We start from the raw sequence: 17,703 nt of genomic DNA, 5'->3' as shown, positions 1-17,703 counted from the left end.
TGTCAGAAAATCGATATCAACCATGATACCTATGAATCGATTTTTAACTGCCTCACGATTAATCGTTACATCCCTACTGCCCACTGAAAAGAGACCTCAAACTCGTAAATCAGTTGCTGTTTTGGGAATGATGGATGCATTGGGATTGATTGATGTGTGGCGATATCATCACCCCAGAGGCAGAGACTATACGTATAGGTCACAGGTTCATGGGACTTACTGCAGACTAGATATGTTTCTGGTTTCAAAGGCTGATGTACATAGAATGTTAGAGAGCAACATAGAACCCATAACCTTGTCGGATCATGGCCCTGTTAAGATTAAAATAAAGTTGGGTCAAGAACAACAATTCAAATACTGGAGACTTAATGTCTCAATATTGAACGATCCCGTAATCCAGCAAGAACTACGTGACAGACTAAAAGAATACATGGATATAAATGATAATGGAGAGGTTAGCCTGTCTACTTTATGGGATGGGCCAAAGCTGTTATGAGGGGACATATAATCCAAATTACATCGAGATTAAAAAAGCAAAGGGAAGCCAGGGCACATGCTCTGGAGACTGAAATTGTGAGGTTAGAAAAGGAACACAAAATATCGAGAAGAAGGGATGTATTAGAATTACTAAAACGGGAGCGTCAAAAACTAGACGATCTACTCACGTATAAAGCTGAGGGAATGCTCCAGTTTGTGAAAAGAAAATATTATGAAATGGGTAATAAAGCAAGTAGATTATTAGCATTTCAGTTAAGGAAGGCTCAATCAAGTCGGGTGGTGCCTAAAATTAAACATCCTGACACAAATAGAATCACTTCCCAACCAAAAGAAATAGCAGAGGCATTTGCTATATATTATAAGAAACTTTATGAAAGTCAAGAATTAGTAGGGAAGAAGGAGAAAATAACAGATGTTCTGGATTTAGTCCAACTTAATAGACTGACACAGGATGAGGCTGAGAGGTTGAGCTCCCCTATAACAATACAGGAAGTAACAGATAGTATTAGTAAGTTAAAGAACAGCAAATCTCCAGGTGTTGATGAATACTACAAAGTTCGGTAACAAGTTGGCCCCAATTTTATGCCGGGTATACAACTAGGCACTAGATGGCAGGGACCCCCCCCAAAAACCTGGTCAGAAGCAATTATCTCTGTTATACATAAAGATGGAAAGGACCCCACTCAATGTATGGGATATCGACCTATAAGTTTGCTTTGTCAGGATCTGAAAATATTGACCTCTATACTGGCAAACAGAATACAAACACACATTCGGAAACTAGTTAATTCGGATCAAACAGGGTTCATTACCGGACGGCAAGGCACTAATAATATTAGATGAGCTCTAAATCTACAATTTATTGCCTCTAATAGATCAATGCTTCTCAGCTTAGATGCTGTGAAGGCTTTTGATAGACTAGACTGGACATTTCTGGAGCAACCGTTAGCTCGTATGGGGTTTAATGAAACTTTTCTGAACTGGATTGGAGTGTTTTACATGAATCCACGGTCAAGAGTCAGGGTCAATGGGCAATGTTCTGAATTTTTTGAGGTGGGACGGGGGACAAGACAGAGGGATGCACTTTCACCAGCCCTTTTTGCTCTCAGCATTGAGCCCCTTGCAGAACTGATCAGGAGCAACCCCCTTATAGAAGGAATAAGAGATGAGAGCGGGAACCAACATAAAATAGCTCTATATGCTGATGACATATTGTTGTTCATTGAAAATCCCATTCACTCAATCCCTGCTCTCTTAAAAAATCTTAATGAATATGGTGTAGTGTCTGGCTATAAAGTTAACCCTAACAAATCAGAGGCATTGATGGTGTCAGGGGTGTGGCCTGACCAGCTGAGTGACACAGCGTCTTTTTGCACCAAACAGGGGTTTAAATACTTAGGAATCAAACTCACTCCCCATGTGCCTCAATTATACAAGGCTAATTACAAAAAAATATTTGAAACTTTTAGAAAGGAACTGGCAAGATGGGATGTGCTCCCGTTATCTCTTCTGGGTAGAGTGGAAGCTGTTAAAATGAACCTACTTCCCAGACTTTTGTTCCTGTTCCAGTCTCTCCCAGTTTTGGTCCCAACATCAGCTTTTACAATGCTGGACAGACTTATATCTAGGTTCATATAAATTTGTTGACCACCCAGATGCAAGAAAATGTTGGAGAGGATGTGGAATGGTTGGTGACCACTCATATATTCTGGGACTGCCCAATCTTGGTTCCTTTCTGGAGAGGTGTAAAAATGGAGATAGATAAGGTTCTGGTAGTTGATTTATTATACACGCCGAGCCAGTTTCTTCTTGATTTGACTCCCAAAGACACGTATACAAAAGATCAAAGGTACCTGCTACATGTGCTCCTGATGACTGCTAGGAAAATGGTAACAATAAAGTGGAGGAATCCACAGCCACCAACCGTTGTACAATGGAAGCAAAGAGTGAGAGAGGTGTATAGAATGGAGGCTTTAACAGCAAAGTTGCAGTTGAAGTATGAGGTCTTCATGAGGAGATGGTCACCCATAGAGAAATACCTGGGTAACTGAGGGGTCTACACTTTTCTGTAATGTTGGGTTAGGGTTAGGGTTGATTTGCCATCAATCGATTTGTGTATTTGTATCATGTCAGCTTTGTTCGGTTTTCTGGGATCCAACATGTTTTTTCCTTATTTTATTTTACTATAATGTACTAATCAAATTTTTTATTTTTTCTTACATTGTTGTGCATACTCTGCCTTGCTGTCGAGGAACGTTCTGTAACGTCATTTCTCAAACAAGAAAGGGCACGCACAGAGGGAAGGGTGAGGAGCACAGAGGGAGGGGTGAGGAGCACAGAGGGAGGGGTTACCTGAGAGGCCGTTCTCTGGGGAGCTTTTCTCCAGGATCCCTGTGGGATCAGAGATGAGTGAGTAGAAGTTGAGCAGCTTGTACATGTTCTGCCAACATTCTGCTGACGGCTCGCTCTGCTCCGACACGGTGATGGAGTCGGAGTCGTCCATCTGGATGGCCATGTGGTCGGCGACATCACGGGAGCCCTTCCTCGACACCTGAGGATGTGACAGCAAATGTGAAGGCAATGGAATCAGGGCTCTACATGAACTTTTCCAGTGGTGGCACTGGTATGACTAACTTTCTCATTTGGCACTTCATGAATTCATTTTATCTGTCAAACTCGCCCGTCAAAGTCTGTGGGGGCGGTTTCCTAACACTTGATTGGTTACCTGCTCATCAAGTCAAGCTAAATCAATCCCAGACAATGGTTCTATTTCATCCTTACTGACCACCAGAGACAGTGCTTAAAGCACCGGATGTTCCATCTCGCACATGCGCAGGTCGAGTAATTATATCAACAAAGAAATCCAGGGGTCACAGGTGACTTTGTTGATATAATTACTCGACCTGCGCATGTGCGAGATGGAACATCCAGCGCTTTAAGCCCCGCCTCTGGCGGTCATCCAGGATTCATAGAACCGTAGTTACATACGTAACTCTCGATTAAGACATAGCTAGTAAACATCATTCTGATCCACTGGGTGGCGCTATACAATCTGTACATTGTTTTGTTCTATATTCCTGCTTCTACATTCACAGTGAGGTCTAAAATCTCTCTCATTCACTCCCTGGAAAGTTCATACACATCCTCCATTGTCGTAGCCGCCATGATTGGAAAGAGTTAAGACCAAAGCAACAGATCTGGTTGGCGTGATGTTAACCCCGCCCCCAGAGACTTTGACGAGCGAGTGTGACAGATAAATTTAATTCATGGAGTGCTGCAACACCAGACCATGAAATAAATAGTGAAATATTTTTACATCGGAATGAAAATGAAATGTAAAATGGATTTAATTAATTATTGACACTTTTAAATAATTAATGAACAGTGTATTTATTTATTTAATTGTGGCACTCCTCGTCCTTCACAATCATCACCTGACCTACAGTTATTTAAACCAACGGAAAAACAACTCTGGCTCCCTCTAGAGTTTGCTTGGAAAACTGTTGATGATGTTAGAGAACATTGTGATACAAAGCTACGAGGCTGTTTGATGTGTGTGTGTGTGTGTGTGTGTGTGTCTTTTAAACACACAAAATGATATGATTATAAAAATACACAAAATGACAAAAAAATAAACAAAACGACGACAACAAAAGCACACCAAATGACTCCAGAACCCCCTCCAAAAAATTAAATCAAATTATTATTAAAAAAAATAAATAAATATAAATGCAAAATGACTCCAAAAACAGACAAAAACACTAAATGTATCTAAAAACAAAAATCAAACACACAAACTCTTTGTTGTTTCATGTGTTAATGCTCTGATTAGTCATTATTTGCAATGTTGACATGGATGTTGATCATGTGATCAGATACAACACTATAAACATTAAAGAGAATATCTCCTGCTTTAGTAGCAGTGATGCAGTGTTGCCATGGTTACCTTGGATGTGCGTCGCTCTGAGCGACCCAAGGAGCTGCGACCTCGTGGCTCTCTCCTGCCTAGTGTGTCCATGGCTGACGGGGGCCCACTGGAGGCCCCTCCCAGTCCTCCAACTCCTCTTTTATTCTTCAGGGTTTGGGTCCCGGAGCGCCCACCCCCATTCAGGCTGCCGCGGGAGCTGCGGCTGAAGTCCGACGAACGGAAATGGCGGTACGGCCGCGCCTTAAAGGTGGGCGTTGGGGAGGCGGAGCCGGCGGTGTAGCGGCTCAGCTTGATGTCGGTCTGGGTGGCCTTGATGTCGTCGATCATGGTGCTGAACTGATGGATGAGGCGGACCAGGGCCATGTCCACGCGCTGGCTGATGGCCTGGCAGGCCGTGGTGAAGTCGCAGTGGAAGGTGTTGTAGTGGCGGCGGCTGAGGTCGTGGAAGGACAGCGGCGCCGCAGTGGGGCCCTGAGGAGCGCTGGTGGACTTCTCCATCAGCACCGCATTCAGGCTGAACGTCTCAATCAGCAGCGCCGGCTTAAAGTCCAGCGGTGGCAGGTTGACCATCCCCTGTCTGCACACGGGGGGAGGATGTTAGCACACGATACATTCACTACTGCCAAAAGTACTGATCTTCAGTACTCAAGTAAAAGTATAGATACCTGAATAAACAATGACTCTGGTAAAAGTAAAACATTCCTCCCTTACTTGAGTAAAAGTAAAAAAGTACATGCTACTAAACGTACTTATACAAAAAAGTTAAAAGTTAAACAAATGTGGTTTATAAACCAGCAAATTCCATATATTTTATGTTTTTAAGAACTTGTAGAATACTGATATATGGAAATAAATAAAATCTGTTACCTGTGAACACCTGGAGAATTTAGCACTCATAATAAATACAACTTATAATTAAATGCTTTAAGGAATGGAGGCGTGGCCTGTTTGGTCTGAAAATGAGTCGTGTTGAGCTGACAAGCCTTTCACAAGCAGCAAAAGCGGGCGTTGGTTTGCGCCTATTTACGTCGTGACGTCATCTTCGAAGATCTTTAAATAACGAGGTCATTTTTAAAATGTAAGGAGTAGAAAGTACAGATATTTGTTTAAAAAAGTCTGGAGTAAAAGTAAAAAGTCGCCAAAAAAATAAACACTTAAGTAAAGTACAGATACTGGAAAAAACTACTTAAATACAGTAACAGTATTAGTACTTCGTCACCTCTGACCAGAGGATTACAATTACTCACATTACTGTAATTGAGTTGCTTTTATGGGTACTCGTACTTTTTGGAGTATATTTCTATATCAGTAATTGTATTTGTATCTAAATGCGTTTTAAAAGAAGTAATTCATTACATTTCTACACTCAACTGTTACTGAGTAAATTATTATTTTTTAATTTCCATTTCATGGTCACATTGAACACAATCCATAAGTCATTTCTGATCAAAGCCACTTTCTATGGTTCAGGTTGTGGCATCTATTATGTAAGTTATTATCATGGCACATTTGGCATGTTTTAGAGTTCATACATGTACAGTATCTATACTTAGAGCCTGAGAATTGTGTTTATTTTTATTTTATTTTAAAAATAACTGTACATTTTGACAAACCTTTTATTTTATACAGATGCCTTTATTGTGGAAAATAAATTAAGTTCCAATTGTGGTAGATTTGTTCTCTTCCTTTTTAAGTTTCTACATGAGATGTTTACTGTATGTAAGGGAACCGTACCAAGATTTATTACCAACAATAAACGTAGGGGGCAGGGTTTGGGTCAATTATAATTGTAATTGCATAATTGTAATTTAAAAAATCAGTTGCAGTCGCAATCGTAATTAAATTGTAATCGAGTTTAGATTATTGACTTTGTAATTGCCATGAAAATTCTATAAAAAATATCATTTATAATTTGATGTAAAACTATTTTCATTGATTAGGAAGCCTAACAAGGTAATTAATAACATATAGACAAATTACATGATAAATATTTGTTTTTTGAGTATTTTACAGCTGACTTAGGATCCGTTATCAGAAGAGATGCTAACAGAAAGCTAACACAAGAGGAAGGTTAACTTTTATTAGGTTATTTATTTCAGGCTCAGTAATTGTGATTAATAGTAATTGAACTTTAGTAATTGAGAACATAATTGTGTTGTATTTGCTGTCCTTTATGGAATATTTGCATTTCCTGAAGAAAATGCAAGTGAGATTACAGATGCTGGCCCGCATCTCACTGCATTAGCCTAACGTTAGCATTAGCCTAACGTTAGCATTAGCCTAACGTTAGCATTAGCCTAACTTTAGCATTAGAGAATGGTCCAGCTGCAGCTGCAGAAAGTGAAAAAGTTGAACTTCCAAATATGGTTTGTAGGCAGGGTTATTGTGGCGACGACAATGGAATTGAAGCGTTTGCGGACGACCTGTCGGAGGCACGGTATTGATGACCTCACGGTCGGTGCGAGACCTCTAATAAACAGATTCTGGTTGTTAACCTAAACCCTAGCCCATAACTGTTAATTTCAGCAATATTTTTTAAATATATTTATGATTTCGTCGGCGTGTTTGGTACGTAAATGCTTCACTTCCGTGTTTTGTATGCTGCAGACCATATTTGGAAGTTCAACTTCCTTCACGGGCCTGCTGGTCTGCAGCTGGATGTACTCGTAGCATTACCCTAGCGTTAGCATTAGCCAAGCGATAGCATTAACCTAGCATTAGCAAGAGCCGAGCATTAGCGAAGCATTAACCTAGCAATAGCTGAACATTAGCATTAAGGTTGAAAAAAAGTTGAAAATGTGGATGGGAAAATGAAAAGTTAAAAAGTTAAATAGTTGAAAAGTTAGAAAAAAGCTAACACAACACCAAAAAAGTTGGAATTGGTTATAAATTGTGGGAGTAGTAGGAATAAGATTATTGTAATTTAATTGTAATTGGAAAAATTGCTGGTCACTGTAATCCTAATTGAATTGTAAATGTACATGGGTAATTGAAACTTAAAAATGTAATTGACCCCAACCCTGGTGGAGGGGTGAAAGTAACTAGTAACTTTACCTGTACTATTTAAGTGAGCTAGTTTTTACTTGTTTTTGAGTATTTTATGTATGTCTTACTTGTACTTGAGTACAATTTTAATCAAGTTACAGTACCTATATATATATAGTCTATATAAATCTGATTACTAGCATCAGGCTGTCTGTACCTCTTGGATCTTTTGTTTTTGCGCTCTTTGGATGCGTCCGAGTCAACGATGTCTGCTCGGAGACACTCCAGGTTACCAGAGAAGGACAGGTGTTCTCCAAAATACATCTTATAACTGAGGGGGGTGGTATCCTGGGCCTGAATGCCTGTGTAACTCAGTAACGGCTTAAAAACCACCTGGGAGGGAATAGACAGGCAGTAGCAGTGAGTGAAAAAGCTGAAAGCTGTGAATATATCACAGCACACATGGAAATGAGCTACCTGGGCGTCAGCCAGCTGAACAGCAGTCGGGCACTGGTTGCCCTCCTCGATGTCGGCCAAGTCGTCCTGACTGGTGCTGTGCTGGGAGTGCTGGGAGTGGGTGCCGTCCAGGGTGTTCTGGTCACTGGACAGCATGGTGTTGAAGTCTGACGCTGAAGGAATGGTGGGAAGGTTGCACATCCCCCCTGAGAAGCCAACAGTCCACCCACAAATACAGAATTAGCATCTCATTAACAGCTTTAAAAAATGCTCATTAAATGCTTCACGACACACAACTCGACCCCGTTTGAGTTCAATTCCATGTTTCTAACAAAGCACCAGTTTGTCTTATTGCATAAATACTCACAATATCCAACAGAATAATACCTGTGTATTACTTCTGTAACAATATATTCACAGGCTGAGTAAATTCATTTCTCTACATGTAAAGATGAATCCACAAGTGTTCTGTGCACCAGTGTTAATGTCCTCTACTATCATTTTAACTCTTAGAATAAAAGCACACTATACAAGGGGTTCTCAACCTTGGGGTTTGGAGCCCATTTGGGGTCGAGAGACACAGGGAGGGGTGGTGCTGCCCTGAGGCAGACTGACCATTTCGCGCCTACGACCCATGTGACCACCACCACCAGCATTCAGGCACAATTCATACCCATTAATACGAGACAATGTGGGTAAAGTGCCTTGCCCAAGGACACAATGACAATGACTCGGATAGAGTGGGAATCGAACCCCTAACCCTTCAAATGTTGGACGACCCACACTACCACTGAGCCACGATCGCCCCTTTTTCTGCAACTACAGAAAATTTGCCATATTTTAACCTATTTTCATCACTTTTTTTTTACCATATTTTTGCTCCTTTTAATGTATTTATACTACATTATTCCCATTTCTAACACATCTACATCACATTTCAATGCCTATTCTGCACATTGTTTCCCACTTTCAACACATGTTCAACACTTATAAACCCTTTTCTACCTAGTGTCACATATTGACCCATTATTGACCCCTTTTTTCACCATATTTCATGCTTATTTTTGCCACATTTAACCACATTCACAATTTATCATGCCCATTATTTGCCAGTTTGAATTAATTGTTCCTACTTTTTAAATTACAATACCCCCCCCCCCAATTTCTGGCACTTTTAAGCCAATATTGACACTTTGAACCATTTTCACCACTTTTTCTGTCTGTTTTTATCCACTCTAATTTGCAACTTTTAACCAATTTCTGTGTTTTCTTTAAAATCTAATTTCACCACCTTTTCCACCATTTTTGGTCACTTTGAACCCATTTTATTTGTGATTAAAACAAGGATTTTCATTAAGAAAAATGCCAAACTACCAAACTTAATTCTCCCTTTAAAACTCATTTCGTTTTCAGTCACTGTCTTATTATAACATTTCTAATTTAAATGATTCCATTTTCTCTGAACACTGTGAAGGCTTAAAGAGACTCTGGTTGGTGATAAATGTGCTTTCCTTTTTATATGTTTATGTTTATATTTAAATACCCTGAGGCAATGAAAACTGGCACCTGTAAAAACAAAATTAAAAAAAACAACAAATCTACAAACATCAGAGTACGATAAGTTTTTTTCCCACTAAAAAGCTACAATTTACTTATTTTATAAACAAAAATAAAAGCACAAATACACACGTACCACATGCTCTAAACTTCTAGAGGACGACGCTAGTCAGGGTTTACACTGAAGCTAACTAGCTGTAGCTAACTAGCTGTAGCTAACTAGCTGTAGCTAACTAGCAGTAGCTAACTAGCTGCCTAATTATTCCCATCATCACAACACTGAAGCACAGACCCGGACCTCCCTCTGGGCCGTTAACAGGCAGTGACTGGTACAGGTAGGGGGTGAGGGAGTCCAAAGAATCTAGTAAAACAACATCAGATGTAAATCAGGAAGGTGTTGGGTTAGTAGCCTCTTTAGTAGGATAACATTAGATATGTAGAAACTAAAAATCGCGGCAGATATACAGCAATATTAGGCTAAGATGTTCACTACTGGAAGAAAGCATTAAAATGTGTAAATGGGGGTTTTTGAGTATGCTGAATCCATTTTAATGGGATCCGTGCTGGCAAACCAATAGGTCCCACTCAAGATCAAGAAATCCAAGATGCCCACCATCAATACTGCCAATTTGGATATTTTGTCCTTCTATTTGACATAGAAGCATGATCTCAGTGGTGACATACATTTTCAGGGTCAAGGAATTCAATAATATCTCTCTAATAAATCAAGGAAGTTCTGCACGTGTGTGTGTCTGCTTGTGGAGCAAATTTCTCCCCGACGCAGTGTCTGTTCGGCCTGAAACTTATTTGACTGCTTGCACATATGTTGAGTGTGTGCATGCATTATTTTGGACTTATTTGGTGTTGAAAAACAATTATTTTAATTTTATTTAGCCCGGACGGCACATTCATGTTTAACAGGAATGAAGCCTATTCAGCTTTTCACCTGAGTGAGAGGAGGCGCTAGTGCACCAATCTGTCATTTACAACCTCTAATAATCAGTGGAAGAAGACCCTCCTCCAGTCCACAAAATAAGGTCAATATTAAAAATGTTTTTGCACTGCTAAAAGTTATTTAGGTGTGTTGCAAAATGTTTATTTTCATTTTGTTCTGAGATTTGATCGCGTCGTGGTACTTCTGGGTTTGTATTTTTCTCTCTCACGCATTTCAACAACCTGTGACAGAGTATGTTCATGTGTGCGTGTTTCAGAGAAAACCCACAGAGGAGATGGAGAGAGTCCCAGAAGGCAACCAGGAGGAGAGGAAGCGAGTCTCACGCACACACACACCTCAAAACACGCCCTCACCACACAAAGTATTTATAATATATACTAAATGAGTAAAATAAACCAAAAAACTTAACAATATTGATACAAAAGTACACAAAACTATGTACACTTCTTTGTACAACCAACCTTCAAACACATACTCATACTCATCTCTACTTAAGCTCCTCCCACTATATGAATACATACTTCCGACGGGCACTGTACTATTATCTTGAAATACAGTAAATTGTGCTCAGAGCAAGATCCAAGATGGCCGCCATCCGTAAAGCAAATTTCAATCTTATCACAACTTTAATACTGTTAGACATAGAAACATGATCTTTGTGGCAAAATGTAGAAGGATGTTCATGAAATAGCTTAAAATACTGTAAATTACATCCAGAGCCAGATATAAGGTTGCCAATGCTTTACACGTGGAAATGGTGACGCCACACCTGTGTATAAAAATATGACTTTTAAAGGGTAAAAGTAAAACATGAATTAATATATTAATATCTATTTCCACTGTGATCCTGGAACATGCATAAGCAATAATCTGATGATGTGTTTATTTTGCAGCACTTGCTATCATGTACAATGATTAAACTCAAACTTTTGATGCTCATATCTGAGTTATGACAAAATATCCAAATTGGCAATATGGATGTTAGCCATCTTGGATTTCTTGACTTTGAGTGGGAATCGTTAGTTTGGATCCCGTTAAAAATTGATTCCTTTACTCAAAACCCCCCATATGCACATGTTCATGTTTTCTTCCAGAAGTGAACATCTTTTTGACATCATTGCCAGGCTAAAAGGATGAGGAGATAAATGTGCACCTGTCTGCAGACTGTTGTGCTGGGAGCGGCTGACTGGGGACTCCTGGACTCCACCTCCACCTCTGTTGCCCACGGCACTAGACATCCAGTTATAGAAGCTGACGGACGACGGCTCCGAGAGAAGCGGGTGCTCCGTCAGCATGTCGGTCCCTGAGCAGCAAAACAAAGCCATGGATTTTATTATGGAATACACAAACCATAACCTGTGCGTGTGTGTGTGCGTGTGCGTGAGAAGGCACCTGTGCGTGCACCTGTGCGTGTGTGTGTGTGTGAGGGCACCTGTGCGCGTGTGTGGGCACCTGTGCGTGTGTGTGTGTGTGTGTGTGTGTGAGGGCACCTGTGCGCGTGTGTGGGCACCTGTGCGTGTGTGTGTGTGTGTGTGTGTGTGTGTGTACCTGTGTGTGTGTGCGTGCGTGCGTGTGAGGGCACCTGTGTGTGTGTGTGTGTGCATGTGAGGGCACCTGTGTGTGTGTGTGTGTGTGTGTGTGTGCGTGAAGGCACCTGTGCGTGAGTGTGTGTGTGTGCGTGCGTGTGAGGGCACCTGTGCGTGTGTGTGTGTGTGTGCGTGCGTGTGAGGGCACCTGTGCGTGTGAGAGAGCTGCTCTTAGCTGCAGCGATGGCAACAGCAGCAGACGGCTCGGTTCTCTGCGGCGTTCCCTCCAGCAGGTTGTGCAGGCTGCGAAAGCTGCCCGTCAGATTGCTCAGGAGGCTCTCCTTCCTCGGGCTGTCCTTGGCTGGCAGCCCAACGCGGCTCACGTGTGCGGGAGAGTCTGCTGCTGTGTCTCCACTGGTGTAGCTCAGAGACTGGTAAGGATGGGAGCCCTGTGTTCAATAAACACACAGTTAGTTCTGCTGTACTTACACTGTGTGACAGGTGATATACTAATTATTCCCTCATTATTTTTACAATAGCCTCATAAAGTAGTAAACTGCTGCCTTTTATCTAATGTTGCACAGCCCAAAAAACAAATACACAAAATGACTACAAACACACAAAAGAGAAGAAAATACACAGACAACTCAATTTTACAAAATGACAAAAGAAAAGAAAATATAATCAATAGGACAACAAAACAAGATACACAAAATTAAAACAAAAACACACAAATAGGCAACTCAATTTCACAAAATGCCTAAAAAAAAAAACCACACACAAAACAAAATTATAAACAAAGTGAAAAACATGTAAATTTCACCAAATGTTAAAACACACATAAAATTAAAATACTAATTAAAAAGGACAACAAAACTATGTTGTCCCCCCCACCACCCAAAACATAATACACAAAATGACAAAAAAGTAATGCAAAACAGAAGAATATACAAATACACAAATAGACAACTTCATTTCACAAAATAATACAAAACATACACACAAAAAAAAAACGAATTAAAAGAACAACTAACTTTGTTTCAACACAAAACCCCCCCACCCTACCCCGAAAAAACAAAATAACAAAAGAAAAGAACACAAATTGAAAACAAAAATACACAAAAACTTAATTTCATAAAATAACACAAAACCCCAAAAAAGAAAAGAAAAACACAATGGATGACAAAAAGAAATGCATAAAATGAAAAACAAATAAAAAGGACAAATTACAAAAACACAAATCCATTGTTGTTTCCTGTGTTAATGCTCAGGTCGTTATTCTAATGCTGACATTAATGTTGATCATGTGACCCTCAATACGATCACATTTGCTGTGATAAAAGTTTCAGGTTATTAGGCGTGCGTCGTCAACGTTATTAACACTGTCATAAACTAAAGAAAATGAGAACACCTCTCATTGTATGTAAACACTAGGCATGCAACAATTCTCAATAACATATTGAACTGTTCGGTTCGGCATCCACGGTTCAATACTGACTTTTAAATTGTGGTTTTTATGGTTTTGGCATATAGGCTCCGCCCATTGTCGGTCTGGCCCCCCACCCCACGTAAAACTCTGTGAAAATGGTCTCAATGGTTTGTTCTGCGTTAGTGTTGAAAGAATGATGCTAATACTTTAGCTGCTCTGCACCTGCAATACCAACAACATGAAGCTGTCGTACTTTAAATCAAGAAAAACACACATTTTAATGTGTGAGATTAAACATTAAGAGTGCAGTTCTAAAAACACATTAATTTACAGCACTTTTATTTTCTTATTTGTTAACATGCCTGTTGGGTATTTTAAGATGAGGCACTATTCATTTTTATATTTGACATTTTTATTTAATATTATTTAATCTTGCACTAAAGTCTAAAGTGAATTTGTTTTAAATGTATTGTTTGATTGATCAAACGTCACAGAAGTGTTCTGTTTATGTTAAAATAAGGTGAATAAAATAAATAAGGGACATTCTGGATCTGTCTTGTTGCTCTTCTTTATCTTTTTAATGTATTATAAAAGTATCGGATCAGGACTCGGTATCGGCCAATTCTCAAAATCAAACCTGCTCGGGACATCCACTACTTCAAACAGTGTCCTTCTTAACAATTGTTCCATATCTCTGAGATATATATATTCAATAGCTTGTTTTGTATTAAAATACTTGTTTTAGAAGTTGCTTCATAATGAGAAACACAGTTAGATGATCACTGAGTCTGTCGAAACAAGCCACACTACAGAGCTCACTCACACGTGCTGTCCCTTAGTGGAACATATTGTGCAGCTGTTTGTTAATAAATGTGTCTGTGTAGAATTTATCATCAGCAAATTTAACCAAGAATTGTTTTTATGGTAAAACTTTATTGAGTTAGATTTATATCTGTTATCACCATTTTGACAAAAATATTGAGATATGAGTTTTGGATAACACTTTATATTAGGAAACCCCTATTAACCATTAATTAGTTGCTTATTAGCATGCAAATTAGTATTGACTCTTATTTTTTCATTATTAAGTACTTATTAATGCCTTATTCTGCATGGCTTTATTATACAACCAGTAAACCATTAACTAAGAGTTTTCCCTCAATAACCTCAGAATTATTACTTATTAGTAGTAAATATGGAATTTGTTGTACATGAATTATGATCTCAATATGTTAGAGTTAATGTTAACGTTAACACTAACCCTGTTTGGACTGCGAGACTAAGGCATTAATAAGTACTTAATAATGACTAATGAAGAGCCAATAAGTTACTAATGCTAATAAACAAGTAATTAATGGTTAATAGGTGTTCCCTAATATAAAGTGTTACCACGGTTTGGTTCATATCGGTCAGCCCTAGTGGCATGTCCACCAGATTGGATGTATAGCAGATGTTTTTGTATATTCTGAGAGAGTAGGTGGAGCTGTATTACTGTTAGGGATGGCACAATACCACGTTTTTTGTTTCCGATACCGATCCAACAACGTTGAGTAGAGTAGTTGTTGCGGCTCACGCTTCCTCTTAGCATTCGCGGCTAACACAAACTCCACATACTCCGTTCCATGATGCTTTTTCAAATGTTTTATCAAATTCGTGGTGTTGAAGTTTCCAGTGCTGGTCCCACCCCTCGGCACACTAGCGCTGCAGACATTACACTGATTACGCTTATTTATGTTTTGGTTCTTAAAGTGCAAAGTAAGTCCACACAGCGGACGTGACTACAGCGCTGCTGTCGTAAGCACCAAATGTGTCCGGGCTGCCAAATTAGTCCGGGGGCGGTGACTGCTGATGACATCACAAGAGTGGGCGAATGGCATTGGCTGCGTTGGTATGTACTTACACGGGATCCTTTCAACGCGTTCACATAGACTACGTCACTTCCTTCACTCACAACCCTGACAACAGCTGCTGGGACGTCATACACTATACTGTATGAATGTAAACCGACCATAGGACGTTGGTTAAATATTTTAATAATAGTACACATTTAAATATGTGACTGTTTTGCGGGGTTTTTAGTTGTTAATAAATTAAAAAAATAAATAAAAACAATTCACAATATCAACAGAAAATAAGATTTAAAAAAAACAAAATAAATCAGAATTCACTCAAAACATACATTTCTAATTCTTTTTAAATAGCAGGGTTTCAACCTTTTAAATAGTACACAAACTGACGTAAAATAGGCCGACCGGTGTCATGGTCTGAGTTCACATCGTACTGAGATTGTATATGTGCATTAATGTGCACACGCGCACTACCAAAAAAATAAAAATTAATTAATTTTTGTTTTCAAAGTGAACAGACACGTGTTTTGTTTATTGAATTATGTTAAGGTTAGGGTTATAATCTCAGACGGTGACACCGGTGGAGATTTCTTCCCACTGTCGTTAAATACTTGTTCATGTGGATCTTGTTGGATTCTTTCTTTCTTATCATTGACTTTTTATCTTGTTCAGCGTTTTGAGATGACTTTGTTGTATTTTGTGCTATATAAATAAAGTTGAATTGAAATCTCAAAAAGTGTTTATCCAATCAAACTAAACATTTCCTGTGTGTGTCTGTCTGTCTGTGTCTGTGTGTGTGTCTGCGTGTCTGTCTGTGTGTGTGTCTGTGTGTGTGTCTGCGTGTGTGTGTCTGCGTGTGTGTCTGCGTGTGTGTCTGCGTGTGTGTCTGCGTGTGTCTGTGTGTCTGTGTGTCTGTGTGTCTGCGTGTCTGCGTGTCTGTCTGCGTGTCTGTGTCTGTGTGTGTCTGCGTGTCTGTGTGTGTGTGTCTGTGTGTCTGCGTGTGTGTGTCTGTGTGTCTGCGTGTCTGTCTGTGTCTGTCTGTGTCTGTCTGCGTGTCTGCGTGTCTGTGTGTGTGTGTCTGTGTGTCTGTGTGTCTGTGTGTCTGCGTGTCTGTCTGTGTCTGTCTGTGTCTGTCTGCGTGTCTGTGTGTGTGTGTCTGTGTGCGTGTCTGAGTGTGTGTCTGCGTGTGTGTGTGTCTGCGTGTCTGTGTGTGTGTGTGTGTGTCTATGTGTCTGTGTCTGTCTGTGTGTGTGTGTGTGTCTGTCTGTCTGTCTGTGTCTGTGTGTCTATGTGTCTGTCTGTGTGTGTCTGTCTGTCTGTCTGTCTGGCACCTGTCCTACCTTAATTCTGAGCGCAGACTCGCTGTGCGCGTGCGACTTGGACAACTTCCTCATGATCTCCACCCCGCTCACAGGACCCGTGTTGGCTTCCTTTGGGGGGGGGCGGCTGCATGCTCCCTCCAACAACATGGTGTGTTCACTCACTGTGGCTTCACAAAAAGGAGATTATATAAAAACAACTCCAACAAGAAACACTTTTTAAACCTAGTCATACACGATAATCATTATCAACATTGCTTGATATTGGTTTAAAAATGAAGTATCGCTTTTCAGACATTACTCCAATATATTTGAAGCAGAATTATTCATTTAATTTACTGATTTTTTTTCTTCTCATATATACAGTAAGCTCATATATAGAATGCTTGGGTCATAAAGCTAAAAAATGATCGATATTAAAAGCAAGCAAGAAGTGGAAACTAGGCCACTCATTGGATTACAGCAGAGAGACCCAGGACAGAAGGCTATTGGAAATTAACATAGCCTGTATCAAATCACATTGCTTATCTCTCTTTCAGCTCCCCAGCCAGCCAAGGCTAAAGCCAAGGTTGTCTCATCTCTTATCACCAGGAAGTTTCTGCAGACGGCGGCTCTTACCCCCACTCCCTCCCCCCGCTCCTTCCCTACATTCCCACCTGGAACTGTTGATGCTGAACTTTTCCACACGTCATCTGGTTATCAGTAACGCAGCTACAGGTCTTCAACTTCAAATGCCTCGTTGGCCATCTTTCCCCACCTCCCATCCGCAGCTGCATGGAGGCCTGGTTGCAGCGCCCATTGGCAGCACGCTCATGTCCCCCAAACGGCTGGAATCCTGCTGTTCTTCCCACCTGACCCCCTCCCCGAGCCAACCTCCCACCCAACCCTTCCTACATGCCTTGTCTCGAGTTGTTTGACTGTGTCATGCTTACATTTATGTTTGCAGAGGCGGTTTTTTTCCTGGTTTCACACTGTTTTCTCTGTTTAGGGAAATCAGTTTCAAACTGGCAGTTTTTTTTCCCCTCACCCCTCCTCTCCTCCTGTTGTTGATCCCTTTTTCACCTAAATATGTGGGCGCCGCAAACGGCTGCTCCGGTGTGTTGATGTGTCTCCTTTCACTGCAACTACCAAGTCAAATTCCTCGTATTGTTCTAAACTGTACCTGGTCAATAAAGCTGATTCTGATTCTGATGTCATAAATGC

At 40.3% G+C, this 17,703-nt stretch overlaps 1 protein-coding gene across 11 annotated transcripts in view; it reads right to left on the bottom strand.

Moving 5' to 3' along the window:
• The window catches only part of kiaa1109 (KIAA1109 ortholog), a 188,069-nt gene that overhangs the window by 79,159 nt on the left and 91,207 nt on the right, over nucleotides 1-17,703 (bottom strand). For 10 of the 11 annotated variants that reach the window (XM_028438564.1, XM_028438569.1, XM_028438571.1 and 7 more), the window contains exons 43-49: nucleotides 16,522-16,670; nucleotides 12,114-12,354; nucleotides 11,533-11,682; nucleotides 7,889-8,073; nucleotides 7,629-7,804; nucleotides 4,445-5,003; nucleotides 2,851-3,049 (exon numbers count right to left, since the gene is read on the bottom strand). In XM_028438564.1, coding sequence (XP_028294365.1) covers nucleotides 2,851-3,049; nucleotides 4,445-5,003; nucleotides 7,629-7,804; nucleotides 7,889-8,073; nucleotides 11,533-11,682; nucleotides 12,114-12,354; nucleotides 16,522-16,670 — 1,659 coding nt within the window. The remainder of the gene's footprint in view (nucleotides 1-2,850; nucleotides 3,050-4,444; nucleotides 5,004-7,628; nucleotides 7,805-7,888; nucleotides 8,074-11,532; nucleotides 11,683-12,113; nucleotides 12,355-16,521; nucleotides 16,671-17,703) is intronic. The other variant, XM_028438565.1, reaches the window with a different exon arrangement.

This window comes from Gouania willdenowi, chromosome 22 (assembly GCF_900634775.1).
Source record: "Gouania willdenowi chromosome 22, fGouWil2.1, whole genome shotgun sequence".
Classification (NCBI taxonomy): domain Eukaryota; kingdom Metazoa; phylum Chordata; class Actinopteri; order Blenniiformes; family Gobiesocidae; genus Gouania; species Gouania willdenowi.
This window is presented reverse-complemented; position numbering and strand designations above follow the sequence as displayed.